Source organism: Prinia subflava, chromosome 4, assembly GCF_021018805.1.
Source record: "Prinia subflava isolate CZ2003 ecotype Zambia chromosome 4, Cam_Psub_1.2, whole genome shotgun sequence".
Taxonomy (NCBI): domain Eukaryota; kingdom Metazoa; phylum Chordata; class Aves; order Passeriformes; family Cisticolidae; genus Prinia; species Prinia subflava.
Window position 1 is genome coordinate 61,606,915 of NC_086250.1, and position 21,230 is coordinate 61,628,144.

General features: G+C 40.3%; 1 protein-coding gene across 1 annotated transcript in view; it reads left to right on the forward strand.

Moving 5' to 3' along the window:
* RELN (reelin) overlaps positions 1 to 21,230 on the forward strand; it is a 277,609-nt gene that overhangs the window by 233,253 nt on the left and 23,126 nt on the right. The window contains exons 39-49 of the mRNA XM_063396915.1: positions 2 to 173; positions 252 to 354; positions 2,772 to 3,001; positions 5,686 to 5,906; positions 6,885 to 7,032; positions 10,360 to 10,618; positions 11,770 to 12,019; positions 14,340 to 14,508; positions 17,020 to 17,160; positions 18,486 to 18,663; positions 19,993 to 20,186. Of these exons, the coding sequence (XP_063252985.1) occupies positions 2 to 173; positions 252 to 354; positions 2,772 to 3,001; positions 5,686 to 5,906; positions 6,885 to 7,032; positions 10,360 to 10,618; positions 11,770 to 12,019; positions 14,340 to 14,508; positions 17,020 to 17,160; positions 18,486 to 18,663; positions 19,993 to 20,186 (2,065 nt within the window). The remainder of the gene's footprint in view (position 1; positions 174 to 251; positions 355 to 2,771; positions 3,002 to 5,685; positions 5,907 to 6,884; positions 7,033 to 10,359; positions 10,619 to 11,769; positions 12,020 to 14,339; positions 14,509 to 17,019; positions 17,161 to 18,485; positions 18,664 to 19,992; positions 20,187 to 21,230) is intronic.

The following is a 21,230-nucleotide window of genomic DNA, read 5'->3' on the forward strand; positions in this document are numbered from 1 at the left end:
GGTAAAAAAGAAGAAATCTGGATTATTGATGACTTCATTATTGATGGAAATAACCTAAAGAATCCCATTATCCTTTTGGATACCTTTGACTTTGGTCCTAAAGAGGACAACTGGTTTTTCTATCCTGGTGGAAACATTGGCCTTTACTGCCCATATTCGTCTAAAAGAGCTCCGTAAGATTCTCTCAGCAATAAGTAGAAAGAAGTGACTTTGTAAACTGAGTCTAAAGCACTCCTTCCCTTGATTTTCAGGGAGGAAGATTCAGCAATGGTATTTGTTTCCAATGAAGTTGGAGAGCACTCGATTACCACAAGGGACCTGAGTGTGAATGAGAATACTATCATCCAATTTGAGGTACTTGTCCTCAGAAAGTTATTTGGCCTTTTGCTTCATGTTCCTCTATATTGTGCTCTGGTGTATTTGCCCAGATGTTCTGATTGCCAAATAGAGAAGCCTGTCCAATTTCCCCTCTGACTGATCTGACATTACGCTCCTGCATGAGAATTTATCATGATGCTTTTAATACACAGATAAGGGAAATTTCTGCCTCAAAGTCCTCTACTTTCTTGCCTAAATTACTACTTTGTCCATGCCTATGTACTTGCACTGATAGCAGTAAAGTCCCTGTCCCATACATTGGAGAGTCACGACTGGCAGGGAAGAGGATGAGCAAAAGATAAGGAGGGTCCAAATTGCCCCTTCACGAGGTAAGAGTGCAGCATTTCTACAGCCTGACCAGTGGAGAGCTACAACTTCATCTGTGACAGTAGAAAATAATTTTTCCTGCCTGCTGGCTTAACTGCACTGTTGTACTTTCTCAGAGAGGCAAGCTTCTGCTTTCCTTTTGCATCTCTCACATCATAGCTGCTCTAGGTGAAGCTGTTTTTTGGCTATCATAGCCTGAAGTCATCCCATTTTAGAGTGTTAAAGTTCATGAATAAGGAGCATATTTTTGTGTTTCATATAATCAGTGGAAACAGGTACCCCAGTGACAACAGAGTCTAAACTAAACTGTGTTTCTGATTTATCCTAGAATCTAAACTGTGCATTGGCTGGGGCAGCTCTTGATGGGAGTAACCAGCTAGTATTTATTAGTTTAGAGAGGTCATTATATTGTCATTAAAAAAGTGGAAAAGAATCTGTCACATAAATTGCCATGCCACAGTTACCAGGCTGCTTTTAACAACAATATGACACATTTTTGCATTAGTATGAGCTACATAATAATCAGCAAATGATATAAGTTTATAAAACTTACTAAAATGATACTAAGGATTTTCCAGGAAAATTAGGTTTAGCTGTGTACTCATGCACTCTTCAATTTGTCATGCAACTAATCCATAAATTATTGAATGCAAACCATTTTCTCTTTTAAAATATAGATTACAGCCTGTAGAACAAAAATGTTTGGGGTGACTTTAAGACATTCATAGGCCTTGAGAGCATTAACTCATAAAATCTACATGTTTACTTCCATATGTGGTAAGAACATCATTTTCAGCTCACGTTTTTGAGAACATTAGTGTAAATGAAGGGGTTATGCATAATGCAGTAGTTTCTCTCTGTGTCTCAAGAGTCAAAACCTATATTGGGTCAAGCATCTCTCTAAGCTTCCAGATGAGTAGACAAATCAAACCTTCTATTCAAATGTAGGTTGATGGGATTCATGTGCACTGAAGAGTGATGAAGGAAATTCGATGTAGGATACACTTTCAACATTCAGGCACAGTTCTAAGTATTACTGCATTTTAGAAACAAATAGATTTTCTTAACAGAACAGCATGTTACAAAGACTTTTTTTTTTGCTACAAAGATGTATAAAAATATTAAAATGTTACATAATTTTAATGCAGGCTTTGCATTTCATCAGTAATTGGTTTTTACTTGGTGCGTGATAAGTACAGTACATCTTATTTTATGTGACAGTCATTCTTGAAAGAACTAAGTTGTCTTCTCTTACAAAAGCAATTTGAACTTGTAAGATTTAAATATCAGTGTAACAGGAGAACCAACTAATTTGCACTGGTTGTTTCAGATTCTGTATTAAACATTCTGTATTTATTTCAGTAGTAGAACTGGTTTTCATGTTCTGCCTTTTCTACTCTTCTCTATAGCAGGAATCTTGTAAGCACACCCTGAGAAGTCTGACACTGCCAAACTAAGACAGTGAATCTAAATCAAATCCAGCTATGATGCTCTAGGGCTTTGCCATTATGTGTGAACAAATAGGTAGTGAGTGTGAAAGCTGAACATATTGAGGTGATAAGCTTTTTTTTTAATATGTAACATAAACGAAGATCACAGTGCAGCTCAGCAATTATCAGCTCAGCATTAACAAAAAGTTAATGTTGGCACTTTTTGTTTTAATATTTCTGCTTTTAATCATGCACCTTTTCTTGATGCTGTGATTACTTCAGTACCTGCCAGTAAGAGCTGGTGCATTTACTCCAGCAATGCTGGCAGCTCTCCTTTGGGACTTGCCCAATTAACTTCACAGTTTTTCTAGGTAGAAGTTGTTGGGGATTTCTTATCATATTCATTTTATCATAGTCCCTAGTGTGATATCCTCATGGACAGGAGAGCAATGTGCAAGAGTTCCTGTTCATGTGCGTGTCCTTAGTGCATCATCCCTGCTGTTAAACGGGTTCCCAAATCACCATTTTCATGGACTAACAAATACCATACCAAATGGGGGAGGCTGACCAAGGTGAGGAATGACAGGGAGTCCCACAGTCTGCCCCGTGTCACCTCCTCCTGTGTTTGTCCCCCAGATCAATATTGGCTGCACCACCGACAGCTCCTCTGCGGACCCAGTGAGGCTGGAGTTCTCCCGAGACCTGGGGGCCACGTGGCACCTGCTGCTCCCCCTGTGCTCCAGCAGCAGCAGCCACCTCAGCTCCCTCTGCTCCACTGAGCATCACCCAAGCAGCACTTACTACGCAGGCACCACCCAGGGCTGGAGGAGGGAGGTCATTCACTTTGGCAAACTGCACCTCTGTGGGTAAGTGTCCAGCTTCTGTTCCTGCCCAGCTGCTTGTTGCTTTGCTTTTATTTATGTTTTCCACCCAGCACAAGAGTGTGCTAAAGAACTGCAGCAGTAGAGCAGATTGAATGACCAATTTTTCTCTGCTTTTGCTTTAAATGTTAGCTAGTGTTCAGGTGATTCCCCAAATCATATTGTGCCTAATGCTGATGCAGAACAACCATAGGCAATCTCCTATCACTTTTATATTTAATTAATGACAGTTTAATAGAAGGGAGTTGCTTGGTGAAATTAATGCAAAACTGACTGTTCTTAGCATGTTCTGTGTTTTTTACAGAACTGCATCAGCCATTTGAACTCACTGATGATATTCTTGCATGAAATTTGAGCTTCTTAAGGAAATGCAGTAAAATGTGAGCTAGTATAAGCTTGATTCCGCTTCAGTATGAAGAAATGGTCTGATCTAAATACAGTCTCAGTCAATCAGGTTGGATGATAACACAGCATAGAAAAACAATTATGTGCTACCAGGGATAATACTATGTAACTTTTCAAAGTAAAAACATTACTGTTTACTTTTTCAGGAATAACTGTCATCTAGCATCAAGTCACTTTATGTAAAAGATCACTATTAATGATTAAACTGTAGCATGTATGAATGAAAATGAGCTGTGCAACTATGAGACTTTATGAGTCTATGCAGCTATGAGACTGAGTATGAAACTACTGCAGTCAGTGGGTTCTCCACTAAATAAATGACCCCATATGTGCCTCTGAAAGTATGAAAAGACCTATATAAGAAATAAGAATCAAGTTTGGAAAGACTGAATGTTTAATAATTTAAGGAAATGTTTAAATTTTAAACTTGAGTTTTCTGGTTCATGACAGTTAACATTTCAAGCATGGAATAGGTAACCCATCTCTTTCAGCAGCTCACTTGTACTTCCTGGGTTTGTGCAAAAGAATTACTTTACCCTTTAGCCAATCATCAATGCATCCCTCCAAATAAAAAATTTGACTGTGTAGACTCCTAACCCATTCAGACCTTCCAGGATTTTGATTTAGTCCTCTGTTCCTGAGTGCTTCTATCCTGTTTTTCTACCGTCCCTTCTATTCCTTCCCCATCACACCAGGCCAGGAGCCCATTGCTGACAGCCAGCCAAGCCCAGTAGTGCAGAGTAGTTTACATTCAGTGCATTAAATCCTTGGGCCAGAGGGCTCAAGGAGGGATTTCTCCACCAGAATCCACTGGAATAACATGAAAAAAAATCCAAACCTTTCTCTGTATGTAATTCTAAAAAATCCCCCAGCCTTTTCATCCCCCAAATGTCGAGTGGTTATATTTTAACTGGGGATGAAGACATTTTAAGTTATTTCCACTACATATGTAATTTTAGAAATGAATATATGCTCTCAGCAGACAGCTGTAAGTAATAATTAGTATTCCAGTTATGTCCTGAAGGTCCAGGGCCTGTTGAGCCAGAGAAGAAACCCCAAATAAGCAGTGGTTCACTCTCTGCTTCAGACACAACCCGTGCTTCACCCTCACCAGGAGCAACCCTGAGAGAAGGAGCTGACTTGTCTCAGGAAAAAAAATCCAGCCTGTGGGGCAGAGGTCTGCTCTCAGGAGGAGCTTACAACACCTCCAGCCTCACACTTGGGACCTTCCCCTCAGGGCACACTAAAGTCAATGATTTTGACTTCCAGCAGAATGCTGGTCCTTGGGCATCTTTCTTGTGACACTTAGTAGTGTCCCCACCCATCAATTATTGGTTGTCAACTAAATCCCCTCATAAAAATTTCTTTTTAGCATATCAAGGAAAAAATATTGCCAGCTACAATTACCTATGGAATTGATATGCCTGCTGAATTTAGATATCTTTAACAAGGCACATTAAACACGCAAAGCAATTAAGTGCTTCTCCCTTCTCAGTCTTCTGGTTTCCTTCCTCCCTTAAAACATTTTCTCAAATGGGAATAAAATTAGTCTCTCAAGTATTTTCCTCATCTCAATTTGTTTTCCCTCCTTCCCCAGTTGGTTCCTTTTTACATGCAGTATTGATGTAAGTAGTACTTAGGAGATGAATTAAAAATGACAGGACAGCACCCAAAGGAGAATATAGTTTAAATTAACAACTTGCAGTATCAGCCTGGTTTAAGATTAAGCTGCCTGAAAGCAAGCTGAATACCTGGTGACGTGACAGATCATGTTTTCTTTCTGGGTAATTGAGGGTAATCCTGCCACTCCACCCCGACAGGTGGTCTCCCTGGGGGCACAGTGGAAGCCTGAAGTAGAATCTGACTCTCCAGGAGAGGGTGGAAGTGGCTGGGTCTGACCCACACAATGTACACCAAAGCAGAAGGGAATCCACCAGACCACGGCCACTCATGTTCCCCATGAATGATGGAGTTAAGAGTAGCTGGATTTTAAATTTTGAAAATCATGGCTGTCTTTCAGTTTTGGGATTTCAGCTAAGGAATAATGTTATTTTTATTTCTGTCAGTACTTGGGTTGAACATCAACATAAAGATGCATGAGGTACTGAAGGAATTGGTCAGCAGTCAGTTTCTAGAATTAATCTATTTACCAAGCCAGTTCCAACAGAAAGAATAATATGTATGTGCATATAACAATACATGTATGGAATACAAAAAGAGGCGGAACTTTTCTTTAAAATGAGCACACGTTATGCCGTTTTCAGGTTGGCGAGGTTCAGGTGGTACCAGGGATTTTACCCTGCTGGGTCCCAGCCCGTGACCTGGGCCATTGACAACGTGTACATCGGCCCCCAGTGCGAGGAGATGTGCAACGGGCACGGCAGCTGCGTCAACGGCACCAAGTGCATCTGCGACCCCGGCTACTCGGGGCCAACCTGCAGGATCAGCACCAAGAACGCCGACTTCCTCAAGGATGACTTTGAAGGTACCTCTGTGGAGAGGCCTCTGAGTACTGCCTGCCTGTCTTAGCGCAACCCAGGGTTCAAGGGATTGAAAAGCAAAGCCTTCCTCACCCCTGCATGCTTCTGATTAGAGTTTATGCCATGGGGGTGTTCCCTCAAACCAAATTGTTCAGATGCATTTGCAAGAGGTTTGTGAATGCCTGATGCACTGTTAATGTTGGAATACAAAATCTTTATTGAAACAAAATTTCCTGAAACTCCGTGTGTAGAAAACAATTTTGGAAGCAAATTATATTTTGATGGTAGTTTGACTTTAGCACAGACACAGCATTTGCAAGAGAGGCAAACAGCAGAGGGCTTTAAGGTCGTGTCATTTCTCACTACAAGGGAAATCTGACTCGCCCTGCTACAGCAAATAATGGCTTCAGAGCAGACCAAGTGTCTCAGCAGTGGGAGCAAGTGCTCGGCAGCCACAGCAGACCCAAGAGAGGGAAGGCAGGAGGGAACTCAAATCCTCACGCATGCCTGGGCACACACAGCATCTAGCACACAACTCTAAAATCCCTTTGAGGTTTCCCCTGCTTGCAAGCAGGGAAAGAGGAGCTTGTTTTCATAAAGCAGCACCTGTGAACCAAACCCATCCCTTCACGGGTGCTGCGGCTCATTTTCAATTTTGTCAGCTCTTGTCTGCATGCTCCCACATGGAAGCCAAAGTTTCTTTATAGACCTGAATACTTTGTTGTTACCTTAAGATAAATGATGAAAGGTGAAAAACCTTGTGAATAACTGGAAACTAAGACCCCAGATTTCATACTTCTGGGTTTATTTTGTTTATTTTGGTTTCATTTGTGTCAGCTTTCTAGAATACATGGCATTGGAAACACTGAATATTTCTCAGTCAGTGTGTGATTTTTAATTTATCTCTCTTCCTCTGGAAGTAGCACTCTTGCAGCAGGAGCACTTGAGAGTAAATCATAAATATGTATTCTCTGTGTATTCAGGTCAGCTGGAGTCGGATAGATTCCTCCTTGTGAGTGGGGGAAAGCCATCAAGGAAATGTGGTATCATGTCTGGAGGAAACAACCTTTTCTTTAATGAAGAAGGTTTGCGTATGCTGATGACTCGAGACCTAGATTTGTCACAAGCCAGGTAACACCCTTTCTAAAGTTCTTTCAGGATTTCATTGAGGAAATACCATAATGAAGAGTAATACATATGTGATATTTCTCTAGTAAAAGCAAGCTGACATATTCTGTGGTCCTCACACTAGCAAATGCTCCATTTCAACCACTGTCACCATGTTAAATTTAAATAGAACTTTAATTGCATTCACTATTCAAATGTTGCCTTTTTTCCTTAATTAAGAAGTCCAGAAACTGATGCCACACCTTCAGCAGTTCATGCCAGTTTTTGTTTCCTAAATCCATAACCTGAGAAATTCTCTGTTTTTCTTACTGTCTGATGTATTATGAGCCATTGCTGAAACAGGAGTATCTGCTGAAAGTATAACTCTTACATCTGTCATCTCATAATTCTTTTAATTCTGAAGCTTGTTTTTTTTCTTATTGTGCACACTTGTTTCCAATAATTCACTGAGAAATTCTCATCAAGCTGTCACCATCTATTGAAAACCAAATATTTTAGTGTATTTACAGTTTATGTTGTAAATTTACAGCCTGCAGAGGAGACGTGATGAGTGAGACATGCTAAGCAAGCCACATTAAAAAAATTTACACTAATATGAATTAAACCAAATCCCAACTGTGTTAACAAATGCTAACAAATAGGCATTGTTCTCTAATTTATTCTGTATTTCAGCTGATATTCTTATACTATTACTTTGGAGAGTAATAATATAAGAATATTATAAAAAGAGTATTGCTATGAGACTTTTTCTCACTGATCTCTTACAAACACCTTACTCCTCTCTGATGTTCTGTGGGAAACATTTTAACAGGCATTTTATCTACTTTTTACCTGTCAGCATTGGTATTGAAGCTTTAAACAATGGTTTAATTGTAAAGACTTGTGGTCAGTAAAAAGGCCTAATATCGAACCATTGTAGTTTTTAGATCAACACTTAGCTAAAACTCATTGATGTGTAATATTAAGGTCCCCTGTAATTTGTAAGATTGCTCACAGCAAACTTTTTTCAGAACTTGATAAAACAAACCCCGATTCTCAGCACTAATTTGATTTCTAGACCCCTCTGAAATTGCAAGATTGCTTAGAAAAGATGCAAAAGATCTTGCAAGTTGCTCCATTAGACTAAATTATGTTTTTCTCATTGCTCATATTCAACGAACCATCATTTATCTCTTCTCCATGATAGTCTGTTTTTGCAAATCTGGATTTGCAAATACTGACCTCAAGGTGTTATATGGAGATAAATTACTTCTATCTTATGAAAACAAAGCTGAACATTCAATTTCTTGTGTATATTATTATGAAAAATAACAGTTATCAACAAATAACTGTATGTTCTCTTCTGAGCAGCAAGGCACAGTGCAGTGGCAATGCTGGGAGCTGCTTTTTTGCAATCTGAAGTAATAGCAGTCGGATTTTCCATATTTCCAGACTAACTATCAACCACCTGCAAAGCACAACAGATCTGGCTGTGACACAGATGTGCCAGGTTCTGCACAGGACTTGGGGAGAGGTTTTAATCTATGCTAGGAGTGATGAGAACAGCTATTTTTTTAAGGGTCCTAGGCTCAGTAGTCACATAAAACTTCCCCTTTCCTTGTGAGGAGATCCCCTGAAGAACACAGGCACGCAGCCGAGTCTGTCAGGGCTGCAAGCCACACTCAGCACTTGGGGATTGGAATCAAGTGGACTCTGCAATCCACTGCCATCACATCTGTGTGTTAAAGAATTTAACACAGGAGACAGTGTATCACCATTATGGTGATGCTGCTAGCTGAAATATCAGTAAGGAGAGAATATTTCAGGTATCACAGCTTATCAAATTCCTTTCAATTCTGAATTACTAGAAGAACATCCACACATTTAACTGTTACTAGATTTACAAAAACCACCTTGCTTTTCCATTTCAAAATAGGCAGAGCCTTTGCAAATTATCTTTGGGATAAGAAGATAGATATTTAAAATCATTTTTTTATCTGCCAGACATCGTTACCTATATTTGGGTGGGTTATTACTACATTAGTCAAATCTGAGATGTAAGAATAGCAATGCAAAGAAATCAGATGCAACAGAGACAAGGTCACCTGGGTTTATTTCCTTTGAATTATGTGGCAAATGTTGGAGTAAATCTGAGGCAGAAAGACTTGCCAGCAGAGGAGCAAATCCATTACATTTGATATGTTGATCCATGAGGATACCCAGTGCTCCTTTACAGCACAGGCAATATGTTATGTCTGGGACATGGAGGGGGGTATAATCTATAGCAAAAGCAGTTACATACAGGAGCAAAAGAAACTGTGAATCGCAGTGAAGACTAGAAATAATTGACTTGTAGGTCTGGTGTTTTATTGGAGCTTTGTCTGCCCAGCATCTCTGCAGCCTCCACTCCCAGCAGATCTACCTGCAGATCAAACCAGAACAAGACTTTTGATACAAAACTCCTTTTGCACCATTTCATTTAACTGTGAGCCAGGCAGCACTAATGCAATAATAATTAGAACAGATAAAACACTCTAAAGCTGTGCAAAAGCTGTGCAAACATGAATTAATACATGTAATATCCCTGCAAGTCCAATAAGTAAATATCATTACAGTACGGTCCCCTCCACTCCAAGTGCACAGTGGAGCTATTTCTGAGCATCAGCTGATGGGAAGGATTTCACAGTTTGATACAAGTCTATTGTGCAGCTTTGGAGAAGCCAATTAACTGGGGGATGAAAGCACTGCTGTCCCTGGGTGGCTTGGGCTGGCTTCAGGGAAGCCAGCACACTTAAACGGTGTAATTTAGACAAATTTCCCAGGCTGACAAAATGGACAAAATGATCCCTGAAAGTGAAATGTGCTTTGTTCTCCCGTCCAGATTTTCTCTGGTTTATGCCAATGGAAAACTAGAATGCTTATTTTGAATTTAAGCATTTCAGCAAATTCATAGCAAATTATGATCTGCTTAAAGCACAGTTGCTTTGCCACCACTAAAATCTGTACTCATGGGATACAGGGATAAAAATTTCACCCAGGATTATGTTTCTGATACTTGCAACACCATCTGCTATGCAGACAAAAACTGAAAATATAAATGACCAGCTTTGTTCAGCCCCTTATGCCTGGCAAACTCCCACACAGGGAAAATGAATTTTTGTCATACCACCTGTCTGTCTAGTTATATTCTAGAAGCTTTGGAAAGGAAATCGTAAGATCTCCTAAAGATGACTCTTACAGCCAGAAAACTCAGGGCTCGTCAATAGACAAACTCCAAGGCTCTCTGGTTTGCTATGTAGGATGTCGTAGAAAATAAATCTTTCTGGTAAGTGGACAGATTTTCCCTGTCAGATTTGTGCAGTTCTTCATGAGACTGGGATGTGGCAAGGGCGTACCTGACCCCAGGAGCCAGCCTGTGCTGCTGCAGTATTCCCTCAACGGGGGCCTGACGTGGAGCCTTCTGCAGGAGTTCCTCTTCAGCAACTCCAGCAATGTGGGGCGCTACATTGCCCTGGAGATCCCCCTGAAGGCGCGGTCCAGCTCCACGCGGCTCCGCTGGTGGCAGCCGTCCGAGAACGGCCACTTCTACAGCCCCTGGGTCATCGACCAGGTGAGGAACCCTCGCGGGCCTTTCTGTGTAACATTATCTTACGTTCAGTCTTCATGTTTCCCTTCTTTTTTTGAGGCATGTATCATTTCACTGAGACAAGCAAAAACACTTAGTGAAAAGATATTTAGAGCACAATTACTGTTTGCTGAACTCACGGTTTTAATGCAGCGTGTGGGGCACTGATTGCCTGTTTTGAATCAAGGAAAGCCTTTTACATGTATGTAGAGCCTTGGGTTCACATTGCAGGAGGCCTCACCACACAAAAGGCAAGTCTGATTTCAAACTTCAAAAATCTTCATTTAAAATGTATCCAAATATGTAATTGCCTTGGTATAATATAATAGAAAAAGACTACAGAAAAATATCAATCTGCATGAAAATAAAATTTCATATTTGGGATTTTCTGCTATAAAGATTATTATATTACTTTATATGACTTGGTAGAAATCACAGATTATTTATCTCTAAAATGATTATGCTCTAAGTAGTGTTTTGGGTTGTCCAAGTACAATTTGCTTTTATATTTATTAGGTTTTTTTAAAGAAGTTAGTTCAGATTGTTAGGAGAAACCTAACCAGCCATTTTAATGTTGTGGTTTCAAAATTTTACTTCTCATTCCCCCATTCAGAAATCAAAAAATACTCATTGTTTTGATACCTTTATTGAATGTAGTTACATTAGTTCAAAACAATCAGAAACTGAATTCAGAATGACAAATGAAAAATAATTCTAGCTTGCTTGTTGTTGAATAGTAAAAGGATGATGGTTTATAGTCAACTGAAAAATAGAGGCTATTTCCCCCCTTCTGTCAGCAGAAGCAATCTGATATCAGTGCACCAGATTATAGAAGAGCAGATCACTAGGAAAATGCAATCACTTTGTTTCTATTAACACTTTTCTTGTGAGCAGTTTTACTTCATCGACATTGGGGGTCACCTCCCTGAATTTTAGATTCCCTTACAGGAAAGAGATACCTCCCTTCTCATAGCCTAAATTATTTTCTAAGTAATTTTGTCCTTTTGGACCAGCAAAATGAATACACATAGTCTGGTACATCTCTTCCTCCCTCAGGTTGGTATGTCACTTCTATGTTTGTGAAGACTTCTAGATATTTTTCCTTTTCAATAACAATTTCTTTCCCAATGTTTCAGATCCTTATTGGAGGAAATATCTCTGGCAATACAGTACTGGAAGATGATTTCACCACACTGGATAGCAGGAAGTGGCTGCTCCACCCTGGAGGAACAAAGATGCCAGTCTGTGGCTCCTCTGGGGACGCGCTGGTGTTCATTGAGAAAGCCAGCACCCGCTACGTTGTCACCACTGACATCGTTGTCAATGAAGACTCTTTCCTGCAAATAGATTTTGCAGCTTCCTGCTCTGTCACAGACTCCTGTTATGGTAATGACTGCTTAGTAATTCCTGCCTTTCCTCTTCCCCCTCTGCAGAGGAAAGTCCACTTGTTTTCTGGTTACATTATTCATTGTAACAAGAACTGAGAAACAAAGGAAAGCTGCACATTTCTGTTAGAAATTGTAACATCAGCTCTTTTATTCCAGGTGTCTGAAGCCTAAGATAAACTGAAGTAAATTATTCCCTGAGCATCTAAGTTGCAGTTCAATCCATCTCAGAAAAAGACAAAGAGCTGCCTTACTCAAATCCATTTAGTAGATAGTGTCCACTACTTGGGATGGAATAATAAGCAGCTGGGTGTTCCAGCATATATGCTTCTTGCTTTATGGTTTTGCATTTTCAGTGTAGTCTCAGTTCTGATCTCATTTGTACGAATATATCTAAGAAATTGTTTATACCAACATACATCTGACACTTGCTAAAGCACCATAAACAGCAAAAAATTTATATCACCCTTATGAAATAATAAATATGTATAGACCTATATGTTTCCATATATGAATGTGTGCATGCATACTATGCACAAATATCTGTTTATGTATATATGTATGTATATATCTGTTTATGTATACATAATGATGCAATTTTTAATTGCCTAGCTTCCTTTCTTTCATATGATGTCTATTGAGTACAGAGCCAGCTCCTATATATTTATGTGTATACATATGTATATATGTGTATATATGTATGTGTATATATATGTATAAATATGTGTGTATATATACATATGGATAAACAAATAAAAACATGCTCTGTACTCAATACACATCACATGGAAATTAAAAATTGGTTCATTATGTGAATTTTAAAACACACAAGAAATAGGTTTTTCTACAAATAGGCTTTTTAATGTTTTACACATCCTCTTAGAGCAGGGTTTTGAGGTATAGATGTTTTTAATGAGGACAAGAATACAATACATTGTATCATGTGGTATGTGTTAATTTACTGGGTTGCTGCCTTTTCCTCTACAATTCTGTATAAAAATGGAAAAGGATTTTACATGAAGTCTCAGATTTAGCCTCTCTGATTTTGCTAATCTGAAACTACTTACATGCTTAATTTTTTTTCTTTCTTTTGCTATTAAGAATGCTGTGGCATCCTGAGATCATCTCTGCTAAGTTTAGAAACATTTTGGCAACTGAGCCATATACTGTCAAAGAAACAGATCCTTATTTTGTTGGGGGGTGGGGAGGGGGGTGTTTTTTCTTTGTCTACAACCCTTATCATTATCTTAACTTCATAATAAATTGGGCAGGACAATACCTAATCATGCTTCCAGTCATGATGAGCAAAGCATTTCTTTTGGTGAGAGAAATTTAACACTAAAATCCCACTTACCCTTGTTTGTATCTACTTGTCCTTGTATTTCTATAGCACTGTCTTCTGTGCTGAAACATCAAGTAGGACTGATTGGGTGATTAAGGGTAATTCCCTGTGCATGAGGGTAGAAGAAATGGGTCTGTAGTAATCAAAAGAAGATCACAGATTTATCACCCCTGTCACCACAACCACGCTTCATGTTTTACGCAGCCAGCTCAGCCAGAATGCCTGGCAGCTGGAACATTTACTTCAAGTTCCAGTTCTGCACCTATTATTATTTACTTTTTCATGGCTGCATGAAAGTTTGACTTGAAGTATTTAGTGAGCTTGACTAACCTTTAATTTTCATAATAAAAGTTTATAAGCCATAAACATCAAAACAATTAAATTGCTGATTTTCTCTGAGAAATGAGCACATTAGTTTAATGTGACTAGGCTGTGTTTGAATGGAAACAAGCTCACTGACTAACAAACTCAAATTAAAATTGTGCTGGATAATGAAATGAGCTGGTCTGCAGGAGGGGTGGAAGGCTGACTAAGCCATCTTGTGACAGAGCCAAAAGTTTGAACTTGAGTGTTGCTCTGCTTTACACAGCACTCACATCCAGCTGAATCTCACTCTTCAAGCGTGAGAAACAAAGTTTCTGTCACATTATTTTCCTGCATGCTGCAGCTACAGCCATTGACTTAGTCCTGGCAACTTCATGCCGGCTGTCTTTTCATCTGTGGTCCTTTGAGTTAGGTGGCAATTGTGAAGATGTACTGCAGACTCCACCTGAGCTATACCTGCTCAGCAGCATCTAACACATCCTCCAACACAACCACCAAAGGAGGTAGCTTTGCACTTCTGACACAAGGGTTTGAAAAGTTCTGGGTAGTTATTTTGTCGGTTCAGACTTGTGATACTGTCTGGAGCTTGCACTTTATTATAGGCCTATGGATATAGGTCTCTAACTTAAGTAACTGACCATCTTTCCACCCTTAGCTATTGAACTGGAATATTCAGTGGACCTTGGGCTGACCTGGCACCCAATTTTGAAAGACTGTCTTCCCACTAATGTGGAATGCAACAAGTATCATCTCCAGAGGATTCTCATTTCAGACACCTTCAACAAGTGGACTCGGGTTACTTTGCCTCTGCCTCCCTATACTAGGTAACTCCCTCTGGTCTTCTGCAGAATAAATCTAAAAGCATAACTAGGTATTTAAAATGTCATGATACATTATAGAATTTATGCACTTGTACCTTGTCCTTTTTGTTTGGTCCATGTAAACAGCATCAAACAAGTACAAGTAAATGAAGCTCTAGCCTATAAAAATTGCAAACACACGTGGCAAGGGCATCAAGCTCTCAGCATTATTTGACTCCACAGCTTTGCTCCTCCTGCTGAGCCTTATCTCCTCACACAGACATAGGCTGAGCTAACTGCTGGCTCAGCAGTATCAAAGCACAGGTAGAGACTGGAGATGGTTGTCATGACAGATGCCACCAAAGGCACATAAAAGTTTGGAAACAGAGACCTTTATTTTTTAGCAATTGTACTGAAAGTGCCTCTACAGTTGCTGCATGTTTTGACACTAGTAGTGGAAAAGTCCATGTTTTGTTACTAATCATTTGGAGCATGTGGACTCCTCTCTATCTTTGGTGCAGTTACATCAAGTAATAGCACTTTTCTTAGGACTTCTTCCCAGGATTAATTTTCTGGGCTTCCTCTTTTGTGCAGTTTTGCTACGTATTGTCTGTAAAAATCCATTACCCCGTCAGTTCTTGTATAAAGACTGTAAATTTGTGTTCAGCATAATCTTTCTGGGGTTGAGTGGGATAAATCAGGGCTGGGACTGATGTTCCAAACCAACTGAATTTGGACCTGAAAGGAAGCTACCATCTGAGATAAACTCAGGTTTATAAATAACCCTGATTTTAAGACTGAGGAGTTTTTTGAGCTGTATATGTCACAAGAAGTCTGATGCCCTACTGAGGCAAAAATTGCACTTCTGTCCAATCCCATAACTGTACTTTTTGGCTCAAGTAATACCATTTCCCAAAGTTATTAAGATAGGCAATCCATGAGAGAGGTTATTACAACCTTATCTCATAAGCAAGAGAGACATTAAGCTTTAGGATAAGTACAGTGCAGCCAATAGGCCTTTTAGTCTAGATGCAATATAATTTTTATGCTACTTTATTATTCCAAGCTGTTTAATAGCAGGTGTGTGTCTCCAGTTGTTTGTGCCTATATGTTTTAGGCACATGCAGGCTGTGCAGTCAGTAGCTTGGCCTGGTGCTCACCACCCATATCTGTGCAGCCTCTTATGGCTCCCACCTCTAGAGTACTACCTCACCTCTAGAAGGCAATGGACACTTACTTTTAGCTGATCTTAAAATGCAAATGCAAATACAAGGCTTCCTACAGGAGCATCAGCTCCATGAATTGTTGATGAAGTGCCCAGCCAGACCAGGCAGTGTAAGATATAGGTGCTTGTCTTTATTCTGAAAGGACTTCCTCACAATTTTTATATTTATTTTTAAAATGCTGCTTGATGAGCAGCTGAGCTGAGCTCAGAGCAGTAGATTTCTTTTGGATAAACATGTTATTTATTCAGCTCTTGCAACATTTTCATAAAGAAATAATTCATGGGAGAATGATGACCTTATGATATGAGCTCCATTTTTACACTGAATAGTTTTTGGGGATTTTGCTGTTTATTTGGTTTTGGTGTTTATAATAATTGTGATTCCTCCCTGAATTTCAAAAGAGAACAGACTACAAAAAGTTCAATGCTGCCATCTAGCGCTGTACTACAAAACAGGGATTAGCTTGAATTCATAGAGACATTTATCTACTCACAGCTCTTGAGTCACAGCCCACACCTGCATGAGCTGAATAACTATTTGGTGTCTCCTGACTGTTTTGGATAGATTTTTCATCATCCATCTCAGGAGCTAAAACACTTAAATCACATATAGGAAGCTAAGCCCATTTTAATCAACAAAATGACTATCATTTACTCAATAGAGCCAGGATCACACTACAGATAATTTCTCAGAATTTCCAGCCAAGCCCTGGGTGGAGGGAGGAGAAGAAATTGCAAGGCCAAGGTCATGCTGCAAGCCCTGTATGGGTCTTCTCACCTGTCCCCAACCCCTCCCTAGAGCTGCTCTTACCTAAGTGTAGGTGGGAGAATTCATAGAGAAAAAACTCAGGTAAATTTGTTGACTTGGACTTGGACATTTGTTGACTGGCTCAGGATGAAACTTGGAGGGTTTGGATTATTCTGGCTTGATCCAGCTCCTAGCAATTCCTCCAGTGTGGATCTGTCCCATGCTGGGACATGGTTATGACTGGCCTGAGCTTCCAACTGGGAGTATCACCCTCTTCCTACCCTCTCTCCACTGCACCCATCATAGCCTGCTTGCTCTGCTTCACCGGTGATCCATTCCCTACCTCCCACACTCTCAGCTTGATACCAAGCACCTGCAATGTATTCTGTTCTCAAAATGTGGGCACCCTTTCCTTGGAGGGATGTTATCATTGTCAAAAACCAGCCCTGGGTCATGCTGGTATCAAACAAATCTTCCAAGAGCAGCTAACATTTCCTTTCAGTCAAAATAAAGATTACCTTAGTTAGAAAACACAGAATTCTGTTTTTCTCTCTTTCCCAAGGTCTCAAGCAACTCGTTTCCGCTGGCACCAGCCTGCTCCTTTTGACAAGCAGCAGACGTGGGCAATCGATAATGTCTACATTGGGGACGGCTGCATAGACATGTGCAGTGGCCATGGGAAGTGCACGCAAGACAACTGTGTGTAAGTGCCATCCTGTCCTGTAAGTGCCCTGTCCTGCCCAGGGCTGTGGCATTTCACTCCCCCTCTGTCAATATGATGAATTTGCAGGAAAAACTGATACAATTCCACAAACTAAGGTGGATTTTGCTGTTAAAACTGAGCAGGGCAATGGGACCACTTGGGAATAGAGGTAACAAGTGGAAGGGGAACTGCAGGGGTTGGCTCTGCCAGACCTCTGACTTTTCATGCTCCATGGCCAAAGCAGACAGTCTTTTCCTCAGTGGCAATGCATCACCTCTGCTCTTGCCTCTGCTGCAATTCCCCTTCCACCAGGTAAGGAGAGGGTATCCCTTGAGTTTGCACATCCCTCTAGGAACATAGGGTCCTGGAGCTTCACAGAATATGTTCTCCTTATCCTCAAGGGATTTCACACCACATCCCTGTGATCTCAGCCTGCTGCTGGGTGCAGAAAACCTGGGCTGGAGGTGAGAGATATCCACTAAGCAGGATATATGCCAGTTCTTCACAAGGCCAGATTTTGCTTTTTGACTAGTGTTATCTTGATGGTCTGATCACTCTGCTCCATGGTAGGGTTTGCCAGGAGAGGCAGACTGGCTTGATCCTCAAACTGTTAACATAACAATCCGCATAGAGTCCTGCAAAGCTAGCAAACAACAACCCCCAGATTTGCCTGTCTTGGCAACAGAGAAATACCTTCCAGATGGATGTATTGCTTTTTTCCCAGCCACAAATGGCAGCAGAAATGGGAGAATGGTTGTATAATTGCATTGTGACTGTATTTTTCAGAAATATATTTTGCTGCAGAATAGACATATTACTGTGTATCTTCTCTATCCTGACAACACTGAAGTACTGTGACACAATATCCCTGGTGAAATCTCATAGTACCACAACACAGTTCCAAGCTGCTATCCAGTCTTTGACACATTATAAGAATGTTTTTCAGGGCAAAAAAAGAGAACTATATAAAGATAAGAAAGCACCCATCTACTAAAATTTTACAGAAACCTGAACTTTAACATTAGCAGGACATTTTTAGGCTTGGCACATTCTCTTGGTTTATCCATCCAAGCACAATGTCTTTTACTGCTTTGACTGTGTTTGAGAGTGTACCCTGTGTTAGAAGCTTGATACACAATACTAAGCCTTCCAAAAAGACATTTTTGTTTCATATTCCCTACAAAACGCCAGATGTTTGAAACCCCCACATGCGAGTTGTGCCCTGGTAAATGATGCCCCTGTGCAGAACAAGATGGTACCTTAATAAGACAGCACTGATTGAACCTCCTTTGCCAGCTGATTTGTGCGTTTGTTTTGCTCTGCAGCTGCGACGAGCACTGGGGTGGGCTGTACTGCGACGAGCCAGAGACTCCCCTTCCCACACAGCTGAAAGACAACTTCAACCGCGCGCCCTCCAGCCAGAACTGGCTGACGGTGAACGGCGGCAAGCTGAGCACGGTCTGCGGGGCCGTCGCCTCGGGCATGGCTCTTCACTTCAGCGGGGTGCGTGTCCAGCACAGGCACCTGCTCGCTCCTTCTGGCACCATAAATGGGACTGATTTCAAAAGTTAAACAGCAATAACAGCATAACGTATCAGACATGTAAAATATTTTTAAAAATTAAATCCTTTGCCAGGCTGAAGGTCAAAGTCAAACAGGTCCTACAGAGTAGGGTCAGACAGAAACACTCCAGGAAAGCTGATACCGTGTTCCTTGCTATGCTGCAGCCAGGAAAATGAGATACAGTGAGTGTTGCTCCTGGAGGGAGCTGTAGAGGGGCCTTTGAAAGTGGAGCTAGTAGTTTAAAGCACAATATAATTACGTAGACTTTTAATTTTCCTCTTAAGACCCTCCTCATAGCACTTAAAGAGTGTGGTATGGCTTCTTATCAGACCACAGAGGTAAATTAATAACCAGCTATTTGCATTTGTATAACTTGCCTGTGGTCATTGACAATACAGAGCGACAGAAAACCAGAATGGGTCAGGCTGGAAGGGACCATGGTGGGTCACCTGGTCCAACCTCCCTGCTCAAGCAGGGTCATTCTAGAGCACACTGCATCCATGTGTAGCCTCATCCTTCAGATGTCTCACAGGTGGGTGCTTTCAGAGGAAGCTCACAGTAAAATTTGCTAGGTAAGCTACATATGTAGGTATATAACCCTGACTGCTGCTGAACTACAGCTTGCTAACAGATAACCTCAGGATTATAAAAATTATGAGATATTATTTTAAAAACATGTAAAATCCATGCCTGTAGATCTCTTCTGTCAAATTTGTAACTAAGTTCAAACTGACAAAAGTTTTCTAAAATAAACTAACAGAATTACATTTCTACTTCATTCCAGTAGGACTAAGTAGACACCAACTAACAGACTAAGCAATGTAAAATATATAAGGTATTGTGGGAAACACACATACTAAAATTGCTTTGCCATTTGATGGTTTGCATAAGTTGAATCATTAGCACATAATCAGTGATTCATTAAGTCTGCATGGAAAACTTCATGATTTACAATGGAGGCGTGGATTTCTGTAACTCTTGTATTAAGAAAAAAGGTGACTACACAAATGCTATAAAACTGAAGGTACAAGTACCAACATATATAAATACACAACAGGAATTTTTAAGATGAAACATGACTGAAATTATGTCTTCAGGGAATATAGTTCTTTTGTAGCTTTACCTTTGAAATAATTAATAAGATTTTGTACAATTTTAAAGTTTTTGCAGCATGAATACACATTAATAGTGACTGCATTGTCTAACATTTTTATGAACATAGGTTTTGCCAGACAACCCCAGCCAACATATTTTTTTATTGCTTTCAAGGGCTGCAGCCGGATGTTAGTTACAGTGGATTTGAACCTCACCAGTGCAGAATTCATCCAGTTTTATTTCATGTATGGATGTCTGATAACTCCTAATAACCGCAACCAAGGAGTGCTGCTGGAGTATTCTGTGAATGGTGGAATCACCTGGAACCTCTTAATGGAAATTTTCTATGATCAATTCAGCAAGCCTGGGTTTGTAGATGACTTCTTTCTGCCTGTGTAAATTTCTCTGCTAAAGTCAGGTGGTCTCAAATGTTTCACAGAACCTGTGGGATATAGGACTGCTGTGGTTTGGATGTACGAGTTCAGCTTGTACAGTCTTACAGGTGTTTATGAATGGTCTTGGTGCACGTATTGAGAGCATCAGCATTTGTGCAGCTGCTAGGCAAGAAATACAAGAAAAGCTAGGAGCCTGTAACAGTCTGGTAGATTTGTAGATGGTAGCAGGAAGATAAATTAATAGCTACTGTAGTGATGTCTATCCTATTCTTAAAGTTGCTAACCTTTGCAATCTATTTCCTTATTGGCAAGATCATAAAATCACTGATTGTTATAAGTTAGTTATAAAATGGTGTGGAGAGGAGAAACTGCATTTCTGCAGTTATCCATCAAAAGAATGGATATACTCAAGCCCTACTTTCAGATGTTTGTGAGATTCAAAACACGCATATATGTGAGCTGACCTTTTTCTCACTGACTAATTTAAAAGATTCACAGAAAATGAGGATGCGAGGGGCCCTTTATTTGTTATTTTATCTGAGCACACCAAGAAATCACTAGCACTTTAATTGGACATGAGATTTCAGTGTTCTGTTGTCTACTGTTGCAACTGAGCAGATAAAATTGTACTGGAACATTGCTATCTGCTGAATAGCTCCAGGTTGAAAAAAGAAATCTTTATTTTACTTCCACACTCTCCTTCTTAACACTTCCCTTAATAAGGGCCTTATGGCCATACCCTGCTAGTCCAGACCATTGCATTCAGTCCCATAAGGACAGCTTGAGCAAGTGGGGTTGTTCAAACCATGCCACAGTCTGGGTGCTGACCCTTTCCACTTCTCCCTGAGCCCCTGTCCCAAGGATGACGTTGGGAGTGATCAGAAAGAATTTTGTTTCAGAAATATCTCCTAGAGGAATATAGGCTAGACCAGACTTTTTTCTTCTTTCCCAAATTCCACGTATTCTAGGAAACATTGGAATGGACATAGTCAAAGCAACCAGCACAGAGCATTGCAA